Source organism: Amphiura filiformis, chromosome 7, assembly GCF_039555335.1.
Source record: "Amphiura filiformis chromosome 7, Afil_fr2py, whole genome shotgun sequence".
Lineage (NCBI taxonomy): Eukaryota > Metazoa > Echinodermata > Ophiuroidea > Amphilepidida > Amphiuridae > Amphiura > Amphiura filiformis.
The window spans coordinates 61,910,877-61,929,070 of record NC_092634.1 but is presented as its reverse complement, the minus strand read 5'-3'; the positions used below and the strand labels follow the sequence as shown (position 1 = coordinate 61,929,070).

The 18,194-nt window shown below is 36.8% G+C and overlaps 2 protein-coding genes across 2 annotated transcripts in view; one reads left to right on the top strand and one right to left on the bottom strand.

Annotated features, from left to right (window-relative positions):
• LOC140157993 (organic cation transporter protein-like) overlaps nt 1-3,818 on the top strand; it is a 34,184-nt gene extending 30,366 nt beyond the window's left edge. Inside the window, exons 9-10 of the mRNA XM_072181242.1 lie at nt 762-971; nt 3,268-3,818. Coding sequence (XP_072037343.1) covers nt 762-971; nt 3,268-3,400 — 343 coding nt within the window. The 3' untranslated portion in view covers nt 3,401-3,818. The remainder of the gene's footprint in view (nt 1-761; nt 972-3,267) is intronic.
• Nucleotides 3,819-13,697: 9,879 nt separating this feature from the next.
• Nucleotides 13,698-18,188, bottom strand: LOC140157992 (uncharacterized). The gene is made up of 3 exons (XM_072181241.1): nt 16,740-18,188; nt 14,685-15,223; nt 13,698-14,515 (listed from the first exon to the last, which is right to left on the bottom strand). The coding sequence occupies exons 1-3, from the start codon at nt 17,017-17,019 to the stop codon at nt 14,165-14,167; spliced, it is 1,170 nt and encodes a 389-aa protein (XP_072037342.1). The 5' UTR covers nt 17,020-18,188; the 3' UTR covers nt 13,698-14,164.
• Nucleotides 18,189-18,194: the final 6 nt, after the last annotated feature.

Below are 18,194 nucleotides of genomic sequence, written 5' to 3'. Positions count from 1 at the left end.
GCGGGAAATAGTAGTACTATTCCCCGGGCAATAGCAGTACTATTTCCCTTTGCAATGGCAAGAACCCAACTGTCTCGCTGTGCGCACTACCTTACGCAGAGATGACGCTCACCACAGACACGCCGACTCAGTTGTGGCTTGTGTGGGACATTCCCAACAAATAGTGACTGCCCTTTAGTCGGTGAATGGTAAAACTCTTGCTCGTCGTGACTTCGCTTTTGAGATCACTCGGAGCAATGCGACCATGTACATCTTGGGCAGTCAATATTTGTTTCTTAACACATGTTATGACGTTAGGCGTTCGCGTACTATGTCCACGTACTAAATACAATTAAAGAGATTTGTCACAGGTTCATGCGTTACGTCAAGTTGATGTGATTCAAGAATGCCGATTGGCTAGAACCTTTGAAGTGATATCATATTGATGTCACACTTTTACGTAACTCGTCCATGTTCTACAATATAATTCTGTCTTATATTATTTTACAGGATAAAGCTGAATATACTCCATCGCTCTTTTTCCCAACGCAACATTAACAAAAAGCGTTCAATATGATTGGCTAAAAACTAATCGATATTGCGCAGCGATGTAGTATAAATTCAGCTTTAGAATGTTGTACGTAGACGCGTTTAGTGAACGTACGGTATCACGTGATGTTTCCTGTAACAAATTGGCATTTAATAACAAGACATTGACGCTCAAGTTACCTCGTCTACGTACGCAAATCTAATCCTGCCTAATGTTGTTATTTATAAAACAGGACTGCCGGTATGGGTCTGTCTACGATGTTTTTGGGCCTAGGCAGCATATTGGCTCCAGTATTTTTTGTCCTCGGTGAATACTGGGAACCTTTGCCAATGGTTATCTTTGGCGTAGGAGGAATTTTTGCTGGTTTCCCAACTCTTCTGTTGCCCGAAACAATGGGTGAAAACCTACCGGAAACCATGGAGGAAGGAGAACAATTTGGCATGTAAGTTATTTTTTTTTGGTTCACGAACCTGAATTTTGGCAAGAAATTCATTAAATAAAGGAAAATAAGCAGGCAAACTAAAATGTCTCCGGTAGGATTTTCGTTTTGTTTGGTTCGTTTCGTTTCGGTTCCGTTTTGTTATGATTTTTTTGTGTTTCGTTTTGTGTGCGAAGCAATCGTAATCCTGTGATTTCCTATTGTCAACGAGGTTAAGTGCGTACCGTAGAGAGGTTCGATTTGCAAACGTCGTGATCGTACGCCCATTTATCTATTCAAAATCACTCTCATGTATTGACAAGGCTGTTTGATGTGATCATTTATTAGTTTTTCAAGCAAAATATCATGTACAACCCAATTTTAGGCTTAAACAACTAAAAGCGATATAATGCTAATGTATACAGATGCTTTTGAGTCATTTTCAACTTTACATTTCCCCTAGATACCAAAATATTCACTTTTGCAGCATTTTTTTAAAAAGCTTTTTGGATATAAAATGTATCTATTTATGACAAAATTGGTGGCGCTATTTAGTTACTGAAAATTACTCTTTTAAGCTTTAATACGAACAATTTCTTTTATTTTTTGATGAAATATGCTTATAAAATTTCTTTGCTGCTTGTTTCACCTATTCCATCTGTTTTAAAGGCAGTATTGATCACCTACCCCTTGGAAATTGAGAAATATGATTTAGGATAAATAGCGCCATCTATAGTTTGCATTTAGTTAATAATGAACCCAATTCTATATACATCAACCAACCGTGTCGAAGCGATGTCGCGTATTTAGCCAGTTTTGAAGATTTTGTATGTACGAAATGAACGTCGCGACAACGTTGAAAATGCACAAAATTTGTCCATTTATATTAAAGACAGTTAAAGATAATGAACATACGAAGGAAAGGCTTACTATTAATATGATCCTTTTTGTTTGATTTTGTAAATTATTTAATAAATCAACAGTGAGGTGTGAAGATTTGACTTCATTCATACGCGAGTTCATACGTACAGATTGTCCATTGAAATGCGTGTGCGATCGGCCGTATAAAAGTGAGATTGCGATTTGTACGACGATGGTTCATTTTCAATGCGAAAAAGTCTCATTTTGAGAATATGATATATGCATGTAGTGGTCCTTAACCTTCAAAAATATTTGTTTTTTGGCAATCATGATATTTGGGAAGCACTGAAATATAGTTAATTTCGTGACGAAGGAGTTCAATCCAGTTTAGAACTGAGACTATTAAGGGATCTAAAATGAGCGTTTATTGCGTTTCGACAGTATTTTTTGTGGGACATGAGAGCACCTCAGACCTATCGAATTGCATTCTGAATACGAAGCATGTCTTTCTGATATCAAATAATTTACATTTTTGAAAATCACGATATAATACAAATGTTATGACAAATTATAAAAATTTGATATTTTTCAAATTTTTGATATATAACAGTCCTCGTAGTAAATTATATAAATCTAACGATATATTCTTAAAGTATATGTAGCAGTGAGGAAAAGCCGACGGTCAATTGAAAATTTAGACCTTTCATATTGAAGATATGGATTTTTTCCCAAAAAGACCTAATTTTTTTTGGTGTTTTGGGAAAAAAAATCCATATCTTCAATACGAAAGGTCAAAATTTTCAATTGATCGTCGGCTTTTCATCCCACCTACATACACTTTAAGTATAAATCATTAGATTTATAAAGTTTACTTCAAGTACTGTTAAATATCAAAAATATCAATTTTAATGATTTGCCATAAAATGTGTATTAAATTGCGAATTTCAAAAATAAAATTATTTGATATCAGAAATGACATTCTTGTATTCAGAATGCAATTCGATATGTCTGATGTGCTCTAATGTCCCAAAATAAATACTGTCCGAACGTTCATACCCCAGCCTTTAATATGTACGCACGTTTTGAACGTCATAGACGCACGGTCCACGCACCACGCGTCATCACAATCTCTTTAGAGATTCCAGACGGAGAATTCCTCTAATGGTATGCACTAGCATGCTCGAGGGAAGCATTGTCACCGAGGTGTAAGTGCGTTAGTGTCATACCCGGGTGTCATAGACCAGACAGGGAAATCCTCTTTTGGTCTATGCACTAGCGGGCTCGTTGTTTCATCACAGAATCGTTGGTTCGAGGCTCTGCAGGAGGACTAAGTGGCTCGCAGATAGCGCAGGATACTTCGATGATATTACGCCTAATGGCCGGGCGGGTTGTGACACATACAGCTAACGATACATTTTTTTTCTAAATGCCACTTGTTGTGTATTTTCTGTAATTGCAGAAAGAAGAAAGATGAGAAAGAACTAAATGGTATATTGAAGGTAGATGCAAACGCCAACATGGAAACCACAAAGCTGCCAAATGACAAGGAGGAATCATCTCCAATTAACGGAATAGAAACTGACCAAGTTTAGTCTAAATCTTGAAAACGAAAGGGACTTCTGACTACTAAAATAATGAATAGGACTTCAGAATACGCTCTACTATGTATGCCACTGAAGGCAAGGCATTCATGAAATTAAAACACAGTCTTCATCGTCAATGGACGGTGCTGTTGTAAAAAATCTGATAATGTCACACTTGAAACAGGCCACGTCTAATCCCTCGATTCTAATACCGTAAAACTCAATAGTTAGCATATGTGCTTACTATCGATCGAGCGCTTTTGAAAACATGAAATTGTACCAAAGTCCGGCGCTTTACCAACGTGAGCTAATGGGGTTGAGACACACAAATGCAGGTTCGTATACGATGTGTATCGAACCCGTTACACTTTTGTGGATGGGGCTCTTCATGTTTGAATGTTTTAAAAGCGCTCAATTGTAAGCACTATCGAGGTTTTACGGTACCGTAGTGGTACCAGAGAATAACATAACGACCAATTTATGTGAAGAATCACATGGTACACTAGTACTACAATATAGTGGCAACATTTCAGGATGTCCTTCTGACTTCTGACGGGCTGGTTTGGGGAAATAGCATGTCCGCTGACAAGGTACTAGCCCATCTTGGACGTGCGGATGGTCTTCTTTTTTCACACAAGCTGATCTCAACCCAACAGCCCCTCTAGTTACGACCCTTCCCGTATCCCTTTGTATCATTCTGGACTAGAGGGCGACACTACCAATATGTTTACAGTGCAAAGCCATTTTTGTGAATTCTCACTCTCCTGGTTGGTATCAGAATCTGCATGGCAGTCAGTTGAATAGATTTACACCTGTAACTTGTCACATAAACTAGTCGACTATTTTGAGGTCAGAGGTCAAAATTTTAGTAAAAGCTCAAGGTCAGTTAGTTAGTGCTCAGAACCGTAACCAACAAACTAAATGTCTAAATCACCGGGTGGTGGTTGATGGGTGTGGTGGTTTTACTGGGCGTCCAAAATTGACTCAATAATGTTGCTCGTCTAAATCAGTTGGGTGTGACATGGGGCGCAATGGTAAACGCGCTCTTATCTCACCTACCAAGTGGGTATACCGAGTTCGAAACCCGGTATTGGCAGGTCCTTTTTTAATTCGCCCCATTCATTTTTAATCCAGAATTCTTTATTTTTTCATGTACTGGAACATGTATTATGTGCATTATTTTCTCTAACGGGGCAAATTGAGACAAAAACGCACCTCGGGGAAAAAATTGTGTACAACGTCCAGGCAGTATTGCCCTCAGATCGTCTGTATTTTGCTTACAATATTGGTTGTTGCCGCATTAAAATGACGAAGCCACCATCGTCTGCACTGACCGCGCATGGATCTTAATAAACTGGGAGATTGATATCGTAAAAATGCGTTAATAAGCATATGTACATATGAACGAGTTACTTGGACGACAAGAACGAATTTTTAGAGTAGTTTGTTACACTTTATCATTTTTTTCTTTTATTTTACATGTATTTGTAACACAGATATTTGTAAATTAAAAGAAAAAACAAACTACCCTAAAAGCTCATTCTTGTCCGAGCAACCCGTATAGGCACATATGCTTATTAACGACTTTTTACGGTATAACTGACAGATATTGCTTCAATGCAAGAACATTTGTATTTATGTCAAACGATCAGTTTACCAAACTTTATGTAATATAGTTGTCTTTTTAATGTATCTTGAAACACACTAGATATAGTCGTCATTAGTCGGTATCACCAAGTCATAGTCTAAAATCGCGAATATCGCTAATAGTCGCGAATATGACTTTTGGTGACTTAGTCGGGTATCCCTACCGGAACCGAATTTTCCCATGTGTTACCTCAATTTTGCGTTCACTTTCATTTGAGAAAAGCCTTCTTTGTTTTTATTTAACAATCGAGCCGTTTCGAATACTATATTGGTTTTCATAAGGCAAGAGAATTCCGTTTGGTTTCTAAAAAACTGTCGATTTAGGAAAAGACTATAGACTGAAAAGACTGAATAGCCTATTCTGAAGCTTTATCTTCTGCATGCACATTTCGTAGGGTGTATCACATAACGAACGATATGTTGCCCAATTTCATGTTTTTACTCTATTGAATTGTAGCAGGCCTACTTTTTTATATTATAAAATACCTCATTATAAAGGAAACAAATAACTGCAAAGACACAGTTAGACTCATATACTAAACGTCTTTATAATTAATAGAGCTATGATAAACTCTGACCTGCATAAATTTGCACAGTTAATAGATTTTCCACATCGATCTTTTCTCTATCTATACCATTTTTACCCTCATGTGGCAGTGACGTCAGTGCGCATATCATTGGTCGCAGCTTCAAATCGCTATTGTCCGTTCAAAGCACTGGCGCACACTCGCACGCGCTAAATGACACTGCATAGATGTACGCGCGAAATATCTGCCTCGGCGCATTGACGTCACTGCCACATCAGGGTGGAAATTGGTATAACCAGTTTTACTAGCTCCCCAAGGTTACTCGTAATTTCGCCGTCACTAAACGTGTAAATCTGACAATCGTCCAGTAAGTGAGTCTACCTCGGTCGTCCTACTTTGCTATGCACCTCCGATTGGTTCAAATAACGCGTACGAGTATCACGTCGACACGCACGCGCTAAAGTGTTGATATCGTGTCATATCACACGGGTAAGAACCAATAAGATTTAGCAAATTTTGCAAGAACATTCTCAAGTGTTTAAGAATTACTTTTAATCACACACTGGCGGATAGCGCATACGCCATCATTCACAAAAGTGTAATTTCTGCACCGTACGCGAAATGAATTAAATAAATACAATTTAACTATTAAGTTTATTATTATTATGGACTTGAATTTGAAAATCCTCCTGATATACTTGAAAATAACCATAAACCACTATTCGTCATTATGCGGTACAACCGAGGATTTGTATGGCTAATGTAAATAGAAATAACATTTAACAGTGTTAATTATTGTAAATCTAATGTATAAATTTTCGGTATTCCTAACCATGTGTATATTACAACTGTACAACGTGCTGCGGAAAAATAAACTGTTGATATTTTAATCAGGTGGGTGCGTTGAACCTGTTTTGCTTATTGTTATCTGTTCCAGCTTCGATGAAACCTCTGTCACTTTCAAGGAATGAGAGTGGTTTGATGTGACAGGTGATCTGTTCAACTCCTAGCAAATCGAAGCTGTATTGATAGCAGATCTGTTTGCTCCATTGCATTCACACGAATCTGTCAATCGGTCATTTCAAGTATTGAGTGTCAGTATTGGTTTTGGTTTTGGTCACGTGGTTTCCTATTATCACGCCAAAGCTCTTGACTGACCTCATTATCGATATCTTTGTTTGTGCCCTTTATTAGAAACTTAAAATTTGTAGCAAGCAGTTTCGGTTTTCATTTCAGTTTGTTACATAATTATTGAACGCATTATCTCTTGGTTTGTGGTTACCTGATCTAAGTATGCAAAATAATTGTTTAAATTTCGCAGTACAATATTCACGAGAAGAGAAATCGAACATGTCAATCTACATTTAAAAGCGTAGTTTAAAAAATCTAATAAGTCTAGGCTTATTTCTCTGTGAAAAATATAGACCATCGAAATATTTCTGGTGCGATATATATATAAACACATCTATTCGTGTGATAATCGATATAAAGCTATATGTGACGGGACACTACGAATCAGCCGTAAAGTCGGCCCCGGTCAATTTTGCTTTATTTCGTGTTTAGAAAATATATATCATAAGCTTTAAAATAATATATCATTTGACTTCAAACGATATCCAGAAGCGGGGTTATGGTTTGTTAAACTCTGCTCCTTCAACAAAATGGTACCTTTTTTCGGTTCTACACGTGCCTCTTTTTCCACATTGCTTGCAACAAAGTCATAATTGGCGGTCATTTCAAATCATCCCCAAGTCAACGAGGTTCGGAATGTCCTCTCATTGTCATTGTTTGTTATGGTTATACATACCTAGACAAAAAAACAGTGCAATTGCAACCCACCACTTGAACAGGATTTATCCAAAGCAAACAAAGACTAGATCTATTTAATGATTCTATAGTCGTGTTCACACCGGTATAACCGGGTATTAGTGACTTATAAACGGTATTAAGTGACTTAAATCCTACTATGTGAACACGACTTATATGTAGAAGATTATTATCCTCTTCAGCAATAGGATTATTGATTGGTTTAAACGCTATCAAATGAGAAACATGTCGCACCTAATTTAGATACCTATGAATACGAACTTCACGTACATTTTGCACTGTATCTCAGAATACAATTTGCCGAGTTTACGGCTCATTCGTAGTGTCCATTCACATATGACTTCCAATATAAAGGGGGGGGACATTGCAAGTGGGAAGGGAAGGGGAGAGGATAGCTCGAGAGTGGATTGGAATAGTTTGTAGAGGAAAGGAGATATCAAGTGTAGGGGAGGCGAAGGAGGGGGGGAGAAGGAAACATTAGGGAGATGGACGAGAAGGTTATATAGATGGGGAAGAGGGGAGCCTAGTAAAAGATTAGGGTTGTGCTTTCCGTGGACAATAAAGTTATTCATAGAACCACTGAACCAATACTACGCTTGTTTCATACACTCTTAGAACCACATAGCCAATCAGAAAAGCCGTTAGAAAAATACGCTTAGTGCATTAATATTGTATAATTGCACGGGCGCGCACTCCGCGTACTACGCGCAGTGCTTTCGCGCGCGTTCGCATCGCGTAAGATTGATTAATTTTTCTTGCGGGTTGATGCATTTATATTTGCTCGTATTTGTCAACATTTTTAGTGACGATTTTGTTACAAAAATAGCAAAAATCACGGCATTTTTTTCTCGTGTATGAAATAGGTTAATAAATGCGTATCACTTATTGCTCGAGAAATTGTGCAAAATAATGCACTTGTACTGAGATGTTGATGCGTCTAATGCACTCCCCCCTTCGGGGCTCGTGCATTAGACGCATCAACATCTCAGTACGCGTGCATTATTGTGTACAATTTCACTCTCAACAAGTGATACTCATGTATTAACCTATAATTATACTCATTTAAAATTTAAAACACAATTGTTAAACACGATTTCAAACTTGACGTCTGCAGTTGACACCCGCATTTAGAGAGTTAAAAGTAATTGCTATAATTGAAGTCCGAATTAAAAGAAGACTAGTTTGCGTCTGGCACCAGGGCAAATGCGCGGTGTGATTGGTTTCTGACCTGCGCAGTCCGGCATGTTTGGTCTGGCTGACAAGCCTTCATACGCAAACCAGTTTCCCCGCCGCCTGCGTACATATCCTTAAAAAGTTTTGAAAGCAAATTTGGAAAGCTGTCAGCTAGAATTCCTACTGGTGTGTTCATACCAAAAATGTTATTATTGACTAGTTAACAACAGGTTGATGCATCGTGTGAACATACATACCCTATAGGCATAGTGCCTTGTCTGGACATGAATTAGGTCTCAGTATATACTTTTTGCACCAAACTATGTTCACTACAAGTTTTACTTTGTCCTAGACTCTGGTAATCAGTGTTATATGGTCAGGCAGACAAAAAATGCCCTGGGCAGGCTATTAACTCCTTGCTTGCTCAAGAATTCATCAAGATTCAACTTTAACCAAGGTAAAATTGCAAAATTGTTACTACTGCATAAAGAATAAAGGTTTAGAAAATATTAGTAAGAGAAAGAATAACTATCTAAATAAGAAATTGACCTCTGCATGTTGAATAACAATGTTGAACTTTACCACATAGGCCTACTAAGTGTATACCACTGAGTTGCAAAGAGGTCCAGGGAAGAAGAGTAAGTGTTGTTTCCCATGGTTTGGTTGGAGCTGGGAGCTCTCCTGCCGACAGTGGTATGTGAAAATAAGACCAGGGAAAGAAAATTTATTACCCTCGCTTTTCTCTAATCGAGGGTAATTTTCCTCAAGTTCTTTAAGAATCCATACAGGAAATATGAATTCTGTCTTCAATTACAGCGATGCATATTTAACCTACTCCCCATTCCAGAAAAATACAGAAATAATTTTTTGGGATTAAAAAAATATTAGTCTGTTTTGCCAAATGAAACATAGCTAAATCCTAATAATTTAGTTAGTCCTAACTGGGGATAAAAGAAAAAGTTTACTACTAATTTACTGCAAAATAAAAGCCAAAAACATGCATTTTCGGCATGTTTTCTGACAATTGAGTAACAGAAATGAAAGACTTGGAACAAGTCTAGGCATTCAAAATCTACAGTATATGCCAAAATTTTGGTCAAATTGTCACTTTTTTTGTTACTAGGTTATAAGAATGAAACATGTCTTTTCCAAATATTTGAATGTGTAAATTAGACTTTGTACAAGTTTTAGACTGGATTGTCACAGCACGTGAAAAACATCCTAAAAATGCATGTTTTTGGCCCTTAATTCATAAATTTGGCCAAATAGTGTATTGTAACTTTTATTGCCAGTTAGGACTAGCTAAAGGATTAGGATTTAGCTATGTTTCATGAGGCAAAACATGATACTATTTTTTTTATTCACAAAAACTAGTTCTGTATTTTTCTGGAATGGGTAGTACAGCCTGTCTGCTTATAAGATATCTTGCATTATTTTATATTTTATTATATTTCAGTTCCTCTTTCTACAAAAAGTTTGCTTTGAGCTTTTTGTACTTTATACTTCCCCTTTCCGTCATTTAATGTATCTTACTATTTCTAAAGCATCATGACAACATCGCAATTTATCATAAACTTGATCTTCCTGAGTGAAAAAAAAACCGGGGAGATTTCTTTAAAAGAGCATATCATCAAAAGTTATGAGCTGATTGAAATATTTGTTTCGATTTATTAAGGGGGTACTACACCCATTGCATTTTGTTTACATTTTTTTGCATTTTGTGAAGAAATGAGAAAATGAAGGGGCAAATCTTCTCGTTCTATTGGTGGCATCGGTATCAATGTAGCTTACATGCTTTTACAGGTAGAAGCCAAAAGGTTGTACATCACCGATGTTTTAAATTCACTTCATTTTGGAAAGCTTACTATAAACGGATTTCGTTAAAATTTTGGATACATGTTGCTAACGCATTAGAGAAATAATGTTGATATGTAAAATGGGAATAAGTGGTTCTTGATGACTTCATGAACTTGGTGATTTTTAGTGCTCCACACCTATCAACAAACGAACTGGTTATATGCTTCTATTTTCAATGTTAAGCTATATTTTGTATTTTTAACTAGCGACATTAATTCACTGAAACCTAATTAAGCCATAGGTAAAAAGTTTCCACAACCAAACTACAGTTATGTCGAAAAAAATTGCATTTTTCTTCACCTATACCATCAGATTAGGTAGTTTTTCGGAAGCTTCATTTTTGTGATTTTGGTACCAAAAATGGATTGGTTTGTCCAATCCATTTCAACTAGACAATCTAAATTGTACTCACCATTTACATCCATTCCCAAGAAATGTTATTCTGTCCATCATAGCATTATATATCCAGTAAAAAGACAAACTAGACCAAATATCAAAATTGATGCCTCATTACAGCTATGTTGATATATCACATGTATTTCAAAATGGATGCCTAAATTTGACCCCAACCAGGTGATTATAACCTGACCTATGATGACCTATAACCTTATAGAAATCTCTTTTCCAAACAACACATGATAGAGGCTATATAGTATTAAATTGGCTATACCATTCATTGAGGAAGAGATATAGCATGCCTAGTTGATCACAGTCTGAGGATGGTATAACAAAGGATATAATTTATTCTATTCAAGTACTACTTGAATAGAATAAATTATGTTTTGTTATGAGTGATGCACACATACTGAGTTACTATAATCCCATAGTAACAGGTAAACAAAAAAAGTATATAGGGCAAAAATGACATACTAAAATGGTTTAAAAACACTTTGTAGGTAGAGGTATTTTATAAGTTCAGGACATGAGATGATGAACATATAAATGTACTTCATAAATTTGCAAGAAAAAAAAAGAATTGGGGTACTGATGAAAATCAGGGTATTATAAGCCAATGATTAAGGGTAGTTTTACATACCAAAATAATATATGTGACCGTCCACGGCGAATGAGCCGTAAATTCCTCCCCGGGTCAATTTTGTTTTATTTCGTGTTTAAAAAATAAACATCATAAACTTAAAAATGGTATATCATTTGACTTCAAACGATATCCAGAAGCGGAGTTATGGTTAGTTAAACTTTGCTCCTTCAACAAAATTATAGCTTTTTTCGTTTCTATGTGTGTCTCTTTTTCCACATTGCTGGCAATAAATATCAAACAGTCATAATTGGCGGTCATTTCAAATCATCCCCAAGTCAACGAGGTTTAAGAAGGTTCTCTCATTGTTAATTGTTGGTTATGCATACCTATACAAATAACCCACCACTTGAAAAGGATTTAGCAAAAGCAAACAAAGACCAGAGTTATTAAAAGTTCTATAGCCATCTAAGGTAGAAGCTTATTATCCACTTCAATAATAGGATTATTGATTGGTGTTGTGACTATCAAAATAAGACAGATGTCGCCGCCAGCTTTAGTGACCGATGAATACGACCTTCGTACACATTTTACACCATAACTCAAATTTAGGGAATTTACGGCTCGTTTGTGCTGCCGGGTCACATATTTGAGCAACTTTTCAAAGTTTCCCATTCTGACCGGTCATTGGAACGAAATAAATTGACAAAGTCTAAAAATAGCAATGTGTATTGGTATAAGGATATATTTACCTTTTTATATTCCTTTATTTTAAGGGTAAACGAGGAATTGTTGGTCAAAGCAACCTAAAAATCGATTTTCATTATCTAGATCAATATATTATTGAAAAATAACACCTTGATGTTTTGCAAAAGTTCATTCTGCAAATCTTATCATTTAAAAACTTGCTTAATTTATTGTTGTTAATGAGTTATGTACGTTTTACAAAAGTGTTGTTGTTTCAGCCCTCTTTACAACGTAACTCAAGAACCGCAGCACCTATAAAAGTATATCTGTGATATTTTAATTCTTCTACACACTCGCTATGAATTGAGCAATACAGTTTTTGCCAAAGCTCACTACCATTCGTAAGATGCTGTGAACTACCAAATCACAATAGTTTAAAATAATTAATAACCTTAATATATATGCAAACATGAAACAAGCATATTTGAAAGTATCAAAGGGTTTCTTATGAAATGGCACTTTACTAGTCAACAGCATTACCGAGGCACTGAAATCATGCTTTTAGAAAACATTTGCCAAAAATCATCCATAATGGTCGAAGTGGCACAAAATCAAAAGTCCAGGTGAACTTTTTTTCCACAACAAAATACACTACACATAAGAAAAATACTAATGTACTACAAGGGATTTTCAACATGGGAATCCAAACAATCAAGTACCAATATGCACAGCTTTGTCCTGATATCACTTCTGGGGTTTTAACAAAATGTTTAACCTCTATTGTGATTGGCAGCAGCATAAGGTATCTCTTTGATAGCTGATAATGCCCAGCCATTAAGCAAGTGGCTAATAACTGACCTTGATAGGCTTGAATGAATACTGTCATCTGCTACAAAACCATCACACTCTAGGACCTGGTCACTCCATATGCTACAGGGAGCACAGTACTTTAACAATGGAGTGAAAGACTCATTATTGATTAGGCGCGTATTTTAAAAGTACAGCTCCTGTGCGTGTATAGCAGCAAGTCAGTGCAGCTGGTATAAATATAAGAAACTGTTTAGGGTTGAGATCAGGTGAAAAATACAACAAATGAGCACGAAACTTCACATTTATGTTCAGAAAGGTGTCTATTTAACATGATTCGAAAGGTGTATGGAAATTCCAAAGGGAAGCTGGTGATTTAATTTTTAACTCGAGATCTACTTGTCCATTTTTTTAACCTTTTTACAGAGGGTATGATAGAGGTAATAACGACAACTCTGCAAAATTACAGCTCAGTAGGTCAAGGTGTTTACCTGATCTTATTCATCTGAATATATTGTGCCATTCTGAGCAGTGCTGCACTTGGCCACTGGCAATTAAGCGCACTGTGGCGATGGACCGATTTTGACTCGCACTTACAGAAAAACCAAATAAGTTATGTTGCTGTCTATTGCAGGATAGTTACAAAACATAATTGGCATTAACATCTCCAATTTTTACAGAAAAATTATGAAAAATAAAAGAATGAGCTCAATTTAGAAATGTCTGTGCAAGCAGTGTACAATTGAGCTCCCTGCATGTCTATGGGAGTGTTCTAATCAAGTTGATGGTTCATTGGTTCAACTCTAACTTGGTGCATGGAAGGACGCATATTTGGTGCTTGCGGTTAGATTGGATTGATAACAAATAGATGGCGAGCATGATTGACAGTGTGTGTAAGGGACAAAGTTCCCAGGCAAAGTCCTTCTCAATACAAGGTCTTTTTATCCGGGCTTAAGTGATCAATAAAGCGGGAGATCCCAAAATCAGAAATGTTCAAAAAGTGAGCCCTCATTATAATTAGGCCTATACCCAAGATAATTTGCATTCGATAACAGACGTATACTTTAATTTTATTGTCACTAATTTTATATGGCTTTTTAAAACTTTTATTGAATGCTTTACTCTTATAAACATCTGTATATTTCCGTGTTCAACTGAATGCGTTCATCACAATTAATAACATATATCTATTTATCAAATGTTACATATTTAGGAAGAAAGGTTTTAAAAAAAAAACATACACCAAAGACATATCATAATTATGTCTTTGATTTAAATCATGCCAGGGTCATTCGTTTCGTTAAAGTACATGTGACAATCTGGGCCAATCCAGTACAGAAAATTTTGTTTCTTTAAATGCATTCCAAAATACAGACCGATGGTGCTGAAAACCAGCGTGGAAATGATCCACTGCGGTGGGTGATTCAGCTCTTTCATATGCCGCATAAACCGATGGAACATCTGACCCACCCTCTCGGATGCTGTGAGGCGTTCAGCGATGCTCTCTTTGAAAGCGCCCCACAGGTAATCGGCATTGACGCTATGAAATGCAAGCAATGGTTGCAGCAGAAACATTGCTTTCTGGCTCCAAATCATGATGGCGTATGTAAGCATGGGATTGCCCTTTTATACATTGCACTAATGCTGTAATCAAAATGCCATGATATCAATGATGCCAGACCTAGTATGCTAACGGGTAGTGCAAATGTCATCCAATATCCCGCAAAGTCACGGAAATCCTTGTACTTGAAGTAAGCATGACAGATTCTGGACTTTCCTTCATTCTCCGTTAGTACTGCAATTTCGTCGGATATGTCTGCGAACCTTTGGCGAAGGCTTTGCGTAGTTTATAGCACAAATATGTCAAGCAACTGTACTGTATGAGCCCAATAGCAGCCGTGATACGACTAACAAGCATTTGCCAAGGTACAGGCGAATATCTATACTCAAGCGTCACGTAATTGTAAAAGCCCAGACACAAATTGACGACAGGCCACGTTAACATCATCACAAACTGGCAAAGTTCCGTACCTACAGTACGGCATTTCGCAAACCGGATATTTTCAAGTAAGTACTTCGTTGTAAACATACACGCGGGGCTGAGAGATAAAGATCGATCGAACCGTTTGTTAAGAGATGCCAAAAGACATATAAACGGAACAGCAGCAAGTTGTGGGATGTAAGTGAAATAACAAACGAGGAAAAGGACGTCCTCAGAACGACCCCAAAAACATCTGAGGTACGTGAACAGATCGTAAATCATAAGCATAAGCACTGACATAGATATGAAGATCCAAAGGTATTTGTCCATCACACGGAAGCACCAATTCCCTGAGGAAAAAAAGAAAAACATGCAGGATTTGACCTGTCAATTCTGTCAAACTTGATTTGTTCATATTCTAAATGCTCTAAATACATAATGTCTCAACTTACATTTTAAATGGTATCAGCCCATTTGTGCAATATTTCGTGATTATGTCGTGATTATATCAGCTGCAGAATTATTTTAAGCGGTCAAGATTGTAAGTGGGGTTTCTCTCATTATTTCCGCATAAAATGGACGATAAACCTTCCTGACAAATAATGCCACTATAATTATATCATAATCTTTGGCAAATAATAATAAAAATAACATTTGATCGTATCTGATGGCTTTAACTAAAACCACCACACGGATATTTATCAACTGCGATAGGTCTTGGATACTTCTCCTTTCGTATGATGGTAGTTATTCTGCCCTGTCCACCTGTCTTATTAAATTGTTTTACTTGGTTTAAAATTAACAGTGTTGACATGAAACTACATGTAAACTGAAAATGTATAATATACAGGGTGTCCCAATGAAAACAAAATCTTCATTGCGCCACCTTTTCTCCTATTTTTGAAAAGTTGATCAAATATATTTTGGTATGTAAAGAAACCTGAAATTGTTAGCTTTAATAAACTAAAATAATTATTTCAATCGGTTCACAATTTTTGAAGGTATGCCCTCTTTAAGAAATGTACCCGTTTTTCACTCTGTCCACGGATGAGGTTTGGCTACATCAAAGATTAAAATGAAACACACAGTTAATGATATGGAAAAATGATCACCAGCTAACCTCCAACATCTTCGCAGCCGTATTACTGCTGCATTCACAAGTATACGGCGCACAAGGAGGGTACGCAATGCAATTGATGCAATGAGGACCAGGGCTGAAACCTGTAAGTTCGTCAGGGAGGCAACCAGGTAGAGGGCAAAGCAGGACAGTAAACTTACTTCAGAAGAACCAAGGACAAACCAAACAGCCCTTTTCAGTGTCCCAAAAAGAGAAATGACATGTTGTAAATAAAAGAGAAAGCAAAAAACAACAAGAAAGTAAGAAACATAATGAAACAAAAAGGCATAAATAACCAAGAAAAAGTAAGTTTAAATGTAAGTATAGCACGAAAAGTCCCACCCCAAATCCGTTTTGCCGACAAGTTAATGACACAATCCATAAAGCCCAATCAATAAAGATAACAAACAATAAAGTTTTTTTTTCATACAGTTATCATTGAAGAATGTTGCTATTCATGCATGATACCTGTACTCCTTTTCAATCTTTGAAGCAGCTACACCTCCTCCGTAGACAGAGTGAAAACGGTTACATTTCTTGAAAAGAGCACATCTTCAAAAGTTGTGAGCCGATTGAATTTTTTCTTTCGGTTTATTAAAGCTAACGAATAAAGGTTTCTTTACATACCAAAATATATTTGATAAACTTGTCAAAAATAGGAGACAAAGAGGGCGCAATGGGGGGGGTCTGTATTTATTGGGACACCCTGTAGTTAGTTTTTAGCCACATATCAAGAATATCGCACTTACATATGGATTTCCAACAGCAAATCGTATTTGTAACCTTTTCACTTCTTTCTCGTACGTCAAGTAGATGCTGTTTTTCTTGGTCAAATGTCCGCATTTCAATATCCTGATTCGATCCAGCGTAGTCGTCGTTTACGGGAGAAGAGACCGTAGTGGAAGTGGTACTCATTGTTGGAGACACATCATTTGACCACAGACCCAAGATATGCAGACATACTTTGACAAGTAAAACCAGGGTGTTATTTGGGTTGCGATAAGTAACCCGTTTATTGTCCTTCTCCATTGCTTTATTTTACTGCAGGCGTCAAGCTTTTAAAATACTGCTTTATATTATAGCCGAACACTAAATGGCAGGTTAACACTAAATGGCAGGCTAAATGACGAGCCTTTGTACATCTGATGCACACGGTGCAGTGTATTGACACAAAATTGTTTCGATAAGCAATAATTATATTTCATTATTACAATATTTCGCAAGACTTGAATTTTAGTTCTGATTCGGGGTTCTGGTTTCAATTATATTAAATTACAATTCGTCGCAAAGACTGCTGCATAAAGAATCCCAGAGACCTAGATATACCAGCTCCTTTGTATAAATGGCTATAGATGGCGACGTTATCAATTTTTGCAGCGCAAACACGTTTTACCGTTGTCGCTGCCCGCGCTCGGCGATTCGCATAAGGCGCTACACGGTTTATAATAGGAACGGTTTATAGTGGTCTCTTATTTATCAGTATGTGGGAATCATAAGAATGAATCATCATTATCATATGTATATACCATATGAATCTGCGATGTGGATATAAACGGACACTTAGAGATCAGTAGCCATGAGTTATTCCAGTTGAAATCTTTACGTCCCCTATAGACGAATCCAACGAGCCAAGTTATGGTCAGAATTCATTCGGTCATTACTGGTGTTGTGACTGCCCAATTGGGATTAAAGCCGCTTAAAAATTGTATTTTGTTGTAAACTTTCATCATTCTATTGTCTACATGTAACCTGGGTGATGGAATGGAGTTTAAAATTCCCGCCAAGGTCTCATCATTTTACATTTCATGTGGGATAGACCCAACGGGTACCAAGCTATGGCTGCCAGTGAGGTATGGGAATGCGTGAAATTGGGTTCGTTTATAGGAAGACATTAAATTAAATCATCCACAGAGGGACACTGTTTTCAAATGAGGTTATCTGAATGGGTGGCTACATTTGAAATATAAACCGCTGTGGGGCGATTAAGGTAATGTCTTCCATAGGGGGCGTATCAACTAGAATTATCCCATGCATCCACAAAAGTATATCTTGTCGCATATTATTCATTCTGTAATTAAAAACGTTATTAATTTGAAAATAATCCAAACTGGAACTGCTCACATTCCGGGTGAAATTTACGACTCATTTTGTGTTACGTTGTGTACAATACCATTGGACATCACAAGGCATCTGATTGATGATGG

Bases quoted from the DNA above. Each gene is read 5' to 3' on its own strand.
- LOC140157992 (XM_072181241.1), bottom strand. From the start codon at position 17,019: ATGGAGAAGGACAATAAACGGGTTACTTATCGCAACCCAAATAACACC. The intron at 15,224-16,739 runs GTAAGTGCGATA...TTTTTTCCTCAG, and splicing joins TTGCTGTTGGAAATCCATAT to GGAATTGGTGCTTCCGTGTG. The intron at 14,516-14,684 runs TAACGGAGAATG...AATGTATAAAAG, and splicing joins ATCCGACGAAATTGCAGTAC to GGCAATCCCATGCTTACATA.